The following is an 11,622-nucleotide window of genomic DNA, read 5'->3' on the forward strand; positions in this document are numbered from 1 at the left end:
CTACCATATATATTCCGGCATATAAGACGACTGGGCGTATAAGACGACCCCTGACTTTTGAGAAGATTTTCAGGGTTTAGAAAGTCGTCTTATACGCCGGAAAATACGGTATTTTTTCTGACATCATAAACTAAATAGGATATTATCTATAATAAATGGAATGGATGGAAACCAATATATGAGGAAGCGCAGTGTGGGAGGTTCATTTAGTATGTTAAATGGATCTATGTTTAAATAAGGAACACTAAAAAGTATGCCTTCTTAGCTTTATATAATGTATTAAATAAAGATCCTGACAGCTTTCCAATAGCCAAAACCACTTAAATTAGCATTTAAGAAAAAATAATTACACAGCACATTTAAATATGGTATAAATGCTTCTTTCAAAACATAATGTTTCTGGGATTCTTCCACAAAATGTTGAGATATTTCCATGCAGCAGCATAATCTCTTTTACATTTTAGAAGTCTTAATTGAAAAATTATGACATTGAAAATTATTGACATATTCATTTCAGCATGCCCAGAGTTGTCTTACATATACATATATTTAATAGTTACAGTAATCTGAAGTAGTTCATTAACATTATGAAACTGCCAAATTTACAGTGTATTCTATTTTATTGTGCTCCTAATTAGTTTGATGAAATGACAGTTCTTTTTAAAAAGTCTGCACAATAAATCATGCTATGCAATCTTTTTGGGAAATCCTAACGCATCCAGGGTACAAAGCCAGATATTTTAAAAATTCTCATATAGAAAGTAAAAGAGAGAGAGAAAACGAGAGATTTCATTTGCCAGAAGAAGTCTGAGAAATAACCTGGAAGAACAGGCCATTGCAGCTAATTTAAACAGATTAAAATAGTCAATTTCATGCTATAGAAAAACAGCTCAAAATCTGTGTTGTATTGCAACTTACTTCTGGAGTGTTTTTCTTGAATTCACGGCTTTGTTCAATAAGTTTCTTTCTTGATTGTTCACTTTCATCTTGTCGGTTAGCCAACACTGTCGCCGTTGCATCAAGTTCTCGCTATCACAAAAAAGAAAGACAAAGCATACATTTAACTGTGAGCAAAAAGCAATTAATGAAAGTATTTTATATCCCCCATTAAAGTCATTATTTCTTTTAAATATCTCGTTACCAATCCCTCACCAAAAGTTACAACTGGCCTCTGTAAAGTTTCTTTTTTGTTGTTTTAAAGAAAGGAAATTTAGATGCTGAGAATGAGAAATTACATCTGCTGCAAGCATTTCTCTGCAGTGTAGTGGAACGAGTTTATTTAGTCTTTTAACTATCGTGAATGATTCTTAAACACAAAGGTATTACGTTCCTTGACTTTTCAGGGTTTTCAAGAATTTGAAATAAGACTCAGTTAGTGTTTCCTTCCCAATTCACTCTTACCATAAAGCCTTTTTTCCTAATCTACACAATCTATTCTTAGAACTTGTAACATCACTGTGACTATATTAATTTTATTTTTTACTGAATGAATGATAATATCAATTGGTACAGTCTGGCAGCCCCACTATGAAAAAAGGTTAGATCAGAAAGGAAGTTGCAGAGCTCAACTGCATGGCAATTAGCCTATCACAGCTGATTGGGGATTGAGAGGAGGGGGGGAGAAAAGCAAGCAGCATCGAAAGGAAGCCATGGATTGTGCACCTCTGAGCCAGAGAAGGGCACTTTCCATTTCACATCTCATCTACATTTTCCTGACTATCGCACTTTAGGCTCTGGGGTAAGCAACTTAAAGCAGAGTATCTACAATAACCATCATGCTTTTGCTACATTTGGCTGGTTTTATTTTGCTCCTAACATAGCCAACTCTTACTTCCATAAAACAAAGTAAGGAGCATGTTCTTAGATAGCCTTTTCCATAGTTCACAAGGCACATTCATTCCTCATCACAGACTACATTGTACTCCTATATTTCTATTAGCAGTTATATTTCTTTAAACTTGCAATTCTTTTGCTATACAAGTAAGTCCTCGACTTACAACAGTTCATTTAGTGACCATTCAAAGTTACAACAGCACTGAAAAAAGTGACTTATGACCGTTTTTCACACTTGCAACCATTGCAGCATCCCCATGGTCACGTGATCAAAATTTGGATGCTTGGCAACTCACCCATATTTATGATGTCCCGGGGTCGTGTGATCCCCTTTCGTGACCTTTTGACAAGCAAAGTCATGGGAAGGTCAGATTCACTTAACTGTGTTACTAACTTAACAAGTAGAATAATTTACTTAAGAACTGTGACAAGACAAGTCATAAAATGGGGCAAAATTCACTTATATCTATCTTAGCAATAAAAATGTTGAGCTCAATTGTGGTCGTAAGTCAAGGACTACCTGTACTTTCCCTAGAGCACAAGATATAACTATACCAAATCTGGGTTCCTACTTTCATACACACCCACAATTACCTAGATGACACCATTCCATTCTTCGGTTTTTAGCCCTTTCATTCACAATTAGGTCTATATTTTATTTTTCTGCATACATCATCAACAACTCCATTCAGATGAGGTCATCTTCATTCAGATCTATTACATCTTTTCCCTTCATCCAGTTTTATATGTTAAGTTTCAGAGACACACATCCATTTTTCTTTCATTTCATTTCTTTCATTTCATCCACTAACTCAAACTCCTTATCAGAGTTACATCTCTTCCATTACATTACAATTTTCCATATGTCATTGTTATCTCCAGATGGAGATAATAACATTTTTATTGCTATCTCCAGATGGCCCAAAGCTCCATTGCCAATCATGATTTTGGTCAAGTTTTCACATAATGCTTTTTAAGGAAACATGAAAGGTGTGCACTGGCTTAACTGCCTTAGTCATACTCATGCTACAATCGGCATCCCTGCTGTCAGGAGAGTCAATTGTGGCACACTTTGGCTTCTAACTACCACAACCAAAATTCATGGTTTTTCCCACATGCATGATGCTTCCACTTTTCCTTTGCATATTCCCACAAAGCACTCTTTGTACTACCCCAAAAATATTAACTATCTTTCTTGCCCACCAAAAGACTGCCTGCCATTGTCTTTGGCTTTAAAACATTTGACACCTTTGTAACTCTAGATGTGTTCTGATAAAGAGATAGCAACATCTTCCTGGCACTATATATTATAATATGCAGCATCCCTTCTGACCGAGCATTATTTACCTTCCATATGCTCTGTATGTCAATATCCATACATGCCAAACCAGAAATTAGATGTTATGATTTTTCAATTTCATCATGTTGAACAAAGTCATAAAACTATACATAGTTAATGAAATAATATTTTAATAATTATCATAGTTACATGTTATGATTTGAGCATCAAGCTAAAGAAGCCTATTTTATATCTGAATTATGGGTTCTGGTCCAGATTTTAAAAAATGCAAGAACAAAACTTCTCAAGAGAAATCCGTGTATCCTTCAGTGGTTATATTAATGAATCTGCCATTTTATCCCAGGTATGCTTGGTCTATGCACCAAAAAAATCAGACCTGAAAACACATTTGAGAGAATGTCATCATCATGTCTTCCACATGTACTCAATGGATGATGCTACTTTTATACAGAACAGGTATTGGCATTCCAGTTCTGCTTCTATTTCTGCATCGCTATACACTGCTTTTCTCACATCGCTGTTCGCTCTATTTAAGTACTAAATTGAAGTATGTGCACTGCATCTCCATGAAGTCAATAGAAGTTGTGTTATGTACCTTGGGGGAGGATTTGCCCGTAGATTTTTCTTTACCTGTGATCGATTTCCTTTCAATGTGAATAAATCTGACGTTCATGAGAAGTGAGAAAAACAGCTCACTACTGAGAGAGAACGCAAGCAAGCTGCTGGGGCCATTTGCTCCAACAAGACACTTCTGATCTTTCCATTCCAAAAAGAAATTAACAAAATTAAAAGCTCTCAAATGAACCAAACTAAAGAGACAAGAGATTTCAGATGAAATTATACGATGGTTAAGGTCCCAAACCTGGCAGAATTTCCTTTGCTCCAGGGTTTCATATATAAGTCACACATCATACAATATTTATAAGGATACCAAAAAAAAGAGCAAATACTGAAGAGACTAGATTTTATGCATGCTCTTCCCACAACATTCCTCCTTCCCACTACTTCACTATTTGCAACATTAATTACAATCAAAGCTGAAAAGGTTCCTTGCCTACCCAAGTTCCTTAACCAAATTCTTACTACAAATCCATAATAAACAAAAGAATCAAGTACATTTTAACAATAGTTAATAGAAGTGAAAAGGCACATGATAGGAATAGAGAGTACACTAACAATGAATCTCTTGATTAAAATTGAGATCAATTCTTCCTGGTTTGGATGTGTGCATTCCTAACCCTTGTAGAACACCCTACATCACATTGGGCAGTAAAATAAATAGTCTTACAGAGAATTAACTGAAACAATTAGGTCCTTGGAGATTTTACTTTTTAGTACACGCAGAACTGTAGATTGCTTTCAAACAAGTACATTAATGCAATGTTTCTGTTCTTCTGCAGCTTCTCACAAATCCAGGGGAGAAGTAAGAGGCTATGTCTTCTGGTTCAATTAAAGATGGATGTTACAACTGAATGAATATTGGGCGGATCTGAAGACATCCAAACTCAAGAAGACACTCACAGGACATAGAAAACTATGCTATTTTATAGTTGCATGCAATTAATTTGATCTGTAATTTGATGAACCTTAGGTAACAGTCTATTGATGTGTAACATACAGTTGCAAACTTATCCCTAATTACAGTAAGTTGATTCAAAACTTCCCTGTTACTATGGAAATTTTTACTTTTACCATTTAACCTTTGGTTAACTAGCACAAAGATTAGGAAGAATCTAACAAAACCCTGCAGGTTGTATAAAATGATGGCACGAGAATACAAGTTTTCTGCTTCAAGATGATAGTAACAGAAATCTTAAACATTTTTTTCTGAAATCTTTCATTTAAATTCATTCTACATTGTTAGCTTACAATCCTATTTCTACATACAGTACTTCATGAATAAGCCCTATGAAGTAGGGCAAAAATAGGCAATCTGATTGCCTCTTGATAGCTTAGATTACCATAAAATACTCATAAAATTCTACGATTCTGCTGAATATACAAAGGAAAGAAATCAGGTCAGCTGATTCTAATACAATGCATTCAGAAAGTATTCAGACCCTCTTCACTTTTGTCAATTTTGTTACATTAGCTTGATTCCACAGTGTTGAAATTCATTTTTTTCTCATTAATCTACACTCAATACCCCATATTGACAAAGTGAAAACAGAATTTTGGAAATGTCTGTAAATTTATTGAAAAGAAAAAAACACTGGCAGACCCTTCACTCAGTACATTGTTGAAGCACTTTGGCAGCAATTACAGCGTTGAGTCTTTTTTTGAGTATGACGCAACAAGCTTTGCACACCTGGATTGGGGGATTTTCTGCCATTCTTCCTTGCAAATCCTCTCAAGCTGAATCAGGTTGGATGGCGACTGTCAGTAGACAGCTATTTTCAGTTTCCTCCAGAGATGTTCAATAGGGTTCAAGTCAGGGCTCTGGCTGGGCCACTCTTAGGACATTCAGATTTGTCCCTAAGCCACTCCTGTGTTGTCTTGGCTGTGTGCTTAAGATCCTTGTCATGTTGGAAAGTGAACCTTCAACCCAGTCTGAGGTCCTGATTGAGGTAGAAGAGGTTTTCATTGAACATATCCCTGTATTTGCTCCATTCAGCTTTCCCTCAATCCTGACCAGTCTCCCAGTCCCTGATGCTCAAAAACACCCCCACAGCATGTTGCTGCCACCATGCTTCACTGTTGGGATGATGAGCGGTGCCTGGTTTCCTCCAGACAGAACATTTAGAATTGAGGCCAAACAGTTCAATCTTGATTTCATCAGACTAGAGAATTATGTTCCTCACAGTCTGAGAGTCCTTCAGGTGCTTTTTTGCAAATTCCAAGTGGGCTTTCATGTGTTTTGCACTGAGGGGAGGCTTCCGTCTAACCACTCTGCCATAAAGCCAAGATCGGTGGAAGGCTGCAGTGATGGTTGTCCTTCTGGAACTCTGTCCCAACTCCACACAGGATCTCTGGAGTTCACTCAGTGACCATTTGGTTCTTGGCCACCTCTCTTACTAAGGCCCTTCTCCCCCAATTGCTCAGTTGGCCACATGACCAGCTCTTGGAAGAGTCCTGGTTATGCCAAACTTCTTCCATTTAAGAATTATGGAGGCCACTGTGCTCTTAGGAACCTTCAATGAAGCAAAAAAATTATTGTAGCCTTCCCGAGATCTTGTAATGATCCTGACTCTGAGCTCTGCGAGCAGTTTCTTTGCCTTCATGTTTTTTGCTCTGCTACAGTATGCATTGTCAGCTGTGAGGCCTTCTATAGAGAGGTGTGTGCCTTTCCAAATCATGTCCAACCAATTTAATTTACCACAGGTTGACTCCAATCAAGGTGTAGAAACATGTCAGCAACATTCAAGAAAAATGGGGGGCACTGGAGCTAAATTTCAAGTGTTGTTGCGAAGGATCTGAATACTTATGCCAATGTGATATCAGTTTTTTTCTTTTTAATAAATTTACAGACATTTCTAAAATTCTGTTTTCACTTTGTAATTATGGGCTATTGAGTGTAGATTAATGAGGGAAAAAAGTGAATTTCAACAACTGTAGAATCAGGCTGCAGTATAACAAATTTGACAAAAATGAAGGGGGTCTGAATACTTTTTGAATGACTGTAGTTGAAATAGAAAACTAAAGGAAAAAGAACAAAACGCTTAACGGTTGGGAAAACAAATCTTGAAATTCATCCCAGAGTCAAGCAGCCAAAAAGAAAATGTGCATGTGTGTCTGTGTCTGTACATACTTATCAGAAACCAATATGGCTGATACCTAGGCCTAAGGCCTTCAACAACACATTATCAAGCAATCTGTTAAAGCACAAGACCAAAATATACAGCTCCCACCAATCACACTTTAAAATATGGGAGGGATTTTTCATGAAGAAAACCAACTGAAAAGCACTAAAACTGATTTTAAAAAAATCAAGAGAGGAACTATACTTAGAAGCCTGTGCAGCTCAAGTATACAGTAGCTGGAACCAAATCGGGTGCTGTTTGAAATTGTTCTGCCGGCAGCAAGATCTGACTGCTGGCCCAGCGACGGATTCTATTGCAAATAAGGGCGAGGTTGTCGTGCAGGAATACAAGCTAATTTGAGGGATAATCCACATGGAGCTCCATTTCCATCTGTCCTGTTTGCCATCGTTCGCTCCCTAGAGACCAAAATGGAAGATCTGTAACTTGAGCTGGCCACGAACAAGGAGTGTATATCGGAAGTGGTGACTCTTTGAGAGCTGTATGCAACGAAATTTCATTTTGATGTATGCCGATTGGTGTACGTTCAAAGTGACAATAAAGTTGTTATTGTTGTTGTTGTTATTATTATTATTTATTAATTATTGTTGGTTTAACCATTAGACTTCCATTGTTCTCAAAGGTTCTGGGGTGAAACTAATAATGAAGGAACCCAGTAGAAACGAATGCATGTGCAATTCTTCCTTTCATGCAGATCTATAGTTTATTTTTAGCTGCAATTTTTCCTCTTTTGCTTTCTCTTGCCAGATGGAGATGTTTGCCTACAAACTTATGCATATATGGTTGACAGAATGGAACAACTTGCCACAATCAACTTCTCACAGGACAATTCAATTTCATTATTTCAAATAGTTTAAAAAAATATTTATTTTCTGTCATTCACATTTCATTTTGTCCCTCTTTTTTCATTCCTTTCCTTAATGATTCTATTCCACCCTTTCTTCAATATTAGTGTTAACTCTTGCCCAAAACAAGTTGTCCCACGGCGAGTTGGCCATGGCAAATTGTCATAGATCTTATGGTTGGACAGTGGATTTTGAATTTTTTTTCTTCCTAATTAGCATGGCTTCTTTAGATTTACTTTAAAAAACCCAAATGGATAAACTCAACTTCAAATCTGTTAAACCAAAAAAGATGAAAATCTCATTTCCAGTGTAGAGTTTTTACAATAGATTCATACTACCCACCCTGTTCCCGAACAGCCTCCTAACCAAGATGATCTCAAGTCTGATTGTGCAGATTTCAAGATTCATTCTGAAACTGTTCTACCAGGGCCCACCAGTTCAATGAAAGTGATGGGTCCATCTCAAATTGCATTGGGCAAACACACAAAGGTCAGGACACACCTTCAATTCAGTTCTGTTTTAGGATGTGAGGATTTGAATGGGAGAGGAGGCACTGTTGCTCCACTGTCTATTAAGATTAGTAACAAGTTAAACATATGGAGGATATTTGAAATCTGTTTAATTCTTCAGTGTTCTGGAAGAATTTTCAGAAGCCGGAACTAGAGAACCTGCTATGGGGTTCTTGTTTGTCTAGGAAATAAAAAAAACCAATCAGGAACAGTGATAAGATCAAATCCAAGTGCCTGTCCAACACACTGAAGCCTATGGCTCTCCTTGGTTTTCTCAGAAGCTCTGAAGTTCAAGTGTTCTGGGGCACCAATCAGACATATTACTGCTCACAGTGATGCCCCGGTGTTGAAGTGAAGGCCACAAGAATATTTATATTCCCTGTTGCATTTTCAACAGAGCTCTCTGGAGCAGTGAAGGGCCTATAGCAGTGTTGGCGAACCTATGGCACGGGTGCCAGAGGTAGCACTCAGAGCCCTCTCTGTGGGCACGCGCGCCGTCGCCCCAGTCCTAGGCCTTCAGCTGGGTTTTATAAAACCTTTTCGCTTTAGGTCTCCGCCGCCATGTGCAAAAAAAAAAAGGTTCAATCAGTCAATTTCAACTTCTCGCGGGGAAAAAAAGATCTTGCAAAGTTGGAATTGATTGAACTTTTTAGTCCCACCCAGTCTGCCATTACCACTACAGCCATGCCCACCCAATTGGCCATGCCCACTCAATGGGCCACACCCACCCGGCACTCGACGATGCATAAGTGGGTTTTGGGTTGCAGTTTGGGCACTCGGTCTCTAAAAGGTTCTCCATCACTGGCCTATAGTGATCAGTTCTTTTTTTACAGTAAGATGTAAGTTCTTTTTTGATCCAGAGGATTTCACTAAATGCTACCCTGTTGCAAATACCTCTTTCTGGGGGTAAGATGATTACATTCCTGTTGCTTAGCATAAATTTATTTATTTGTTTGTTTGTTTACTTATTTAACATGGCTGCCCATCTCAAGTTAATGACTCCAGGTGGCTAACAGAAAGACCAAGAAACTCAAACCCACACATAAAAGAGTAGCCAGGGGAAAAACAGATCTAAACCCCACCTCCTGACACCCCCCCCCCCCAGATCTGATGACAAAATTTTTAGATAACACTGGTTAGCTCACCTCTCTTCAAAGAAAGTTCAGATTTGATTTTAGCCATAGACACCTTAACTGCTGGCTTCTTACAGCAGACAGATAAACAGACAGGAAAACTAAGAACCTCAGGTTTAGCTTAGTATAATATACTCTAAATGAGGCTATCTTGGCACTCAGCCTGGAAGTTGCATTTAAGTGGGATATGTGGCAACCAAGTTGTCAGCTGGACACCTGTTGTGCACATTTTATATCTCCGCTGAAGTAAGATATTGTTAGGAAGCTACTAACTCAGGTTTAGTTCAACTTTTTATATATAAAACTCTAAACAAGGGGTCCCCAATCCCCGGTCTGTGGACTGGCACTGGCACCAGGCCATGGCATGCCAGAAACAAGCAAAGCAGGATGCAGGCAGCACGTGAAACTACATCCTCTCCGGTCTGCCAAAAAACCTCTCTCCGTGGAACTGGTCCCTGGTGCCCAATAGGTTGGGGGCCACTGCTCTAAAGAGAATTGGGAATGATATACTGAAAGACAGCCTTCGCTGTTACAGCCCTGGTTGATGCTAAGATTATAGAGGTGGCCCTGCCATGTTTGCTGAGAACCACGAAGTGTCATCTACGATTACTCATAGGAAGATCTTCCCTCTGATGACTGTTGCATTTTGGAATGCTCTCCTCCCTGAAATTTATGAGGCACCTCCATTAGAATTTTTAGGCACCTGTTGAAAACCTTTTTGTTTACCCCAGGCCTTCCCTGTATGAAACCAGATGAATAGTTTCTGTTTTGTTCTTACTTCCTTCCCCTTCCCAGGGGTGTTCCACTGTTTTATATTATTTGAATGTATTGTTTTTATTATGGTACATTACATTCTTTCAGGCTCAATTGTAATGGGACCAGTATAAAAATACTGGGACAAAATAAATGATTATTTAGATGAAATATATAATAAGTATAGAAATGTTCAACAGAGAAAAGGCTACTTAAGCACAATTTCTGCAGGGCTAGAGGATTCCCTACAGTTAAGCTGATGCAAAAGTGTTTCCCAGCGGATTGCATACACCGGGGCATTCAGGAGACACAAGACATCTGTTCTTCGATTACTCTAGTACTGGCTTAGATTCAAATATCCCCCCAAAAAATCACCATCTCCTACTCTGTAATCTTCCTCAGAAGACTCTCTTTAAGTCCTTCCCCAACCTCCCCTGCATACACACTAGTCTTTAGTTCTTCCGTTATTACCTTCTGTCTTCTTAAGATAATACAAAGGTACATGTGGGAAAAAGTACTACAAGTGGACCGTAGTTTAAGTCATGGATAAGTCGTGATCCTATTATTGATAGAGACCCGAAGATCACAAAACGAAAACCCTGACACTATGTAAACACACAGAAATTACTTTATCATAGACCTAGGTCATTGCAGAAAGAAGTGGTCCCACACAGAATTCCACTGAGTCATATCACCTTCTACAATTCTCCATTGCATCTCATTTCAACCTCCCATCTTATTTCATCCTATTTTTCCATATACAGGTAAATCTCCTACTAAGCATCCATTACTGTCATTGAATGGTTTTCCACATCATGCTGATCTTGGAAGCTTTTCTGGGTTTGCATAATACATTAAATCATAAATTAACCAAATGGTATAGGTTTGCATAATATTCTAAGGTGGCACAAAACTAACCAAGCTTACCATATTATGCAAATGTATTTGCAATAGTTTTTATTGACCTGGTTAAGCTTGTTGTGCAATCGCAGCCAGAGAATGATTTTATTCTTGATATATTTCACGTACTACCACCAAAACCCTAGCAGCACAGTCTTCTGAGGGTTCTAAGTAGCCTTTCCTCTAATTGCTTGTTGCTAGAATCACCTTCCCAAATTATTGGGAAGTGAAAGTCTAACCTCCTGATATGGACGTAGACTACCCTTGCAAATTATCTTCGATATACTACAGACTAGTAACTAAAGTGCCTCCTCTACTAAAGAACCATAGCACTTTCTGGAAACCACACTGCAGCAACCTTGCTGAAGCTAAATACACTTACATATACTTAGCATTTTGAGAAATTACTGGCAAGCTTGTTTGACTTCTATAGGAATAGACTTTGGTAGAACCTAAGTCATCCTGCCAAGAACATAAGAATTGTCTTGCTGGATTGGACCTCTGACCCATTAGGCCAGCAGTTTGTCCTCATAGTGGCCAACCAACTGCCCAAGAAAGATCACTAGTCTCCCAGCAGATGGCTTTTAAGAG

At 38.3% G+C, this 11,622-nt stretch overlaps 1 protein-coding gene across 1 annotated transcript in view; it reads right to left on the minus strand.

Annotated features, from left to right (window-relative positions):
* LOC107293122 (protein CASP) overlaps positions 1-11,622 on the minus strand; it is a gene marked incomplete at its 3' end in the record, with an annotated part of 250,943 nt that overhangs the window by 147,015 nt on the left and 92,306 nt on the right. The window contains exon 2 of the mRNA XM_015822256.1: positions 919-1,029. Coding sequence (XP_015677742.1) covers positions 919-1,029 — 111 coding nt within the window. The remainder of the gene's footprint in view (positions 1-918; positions 1,030-11,622) is intronic.

This window comes from Protobothrops mucrosquamatus, unplaced genomic scaffold (assembly GCF_001527695.2).
Source record: "Protobothrops mucrosquamatus isolate PMUCROS unplaced genomic scaffold, P.Mucros_1.0 scaffold1509, whole genome shotgun sequence".
NCBI classification, from domain to species: domain Eukaryota; kingdom Metazoa; phylum Chordata; class Lepidosauria; order Squamata; family Viperidae; genus Protobothrops; species Protobothrops mucrosquamatus.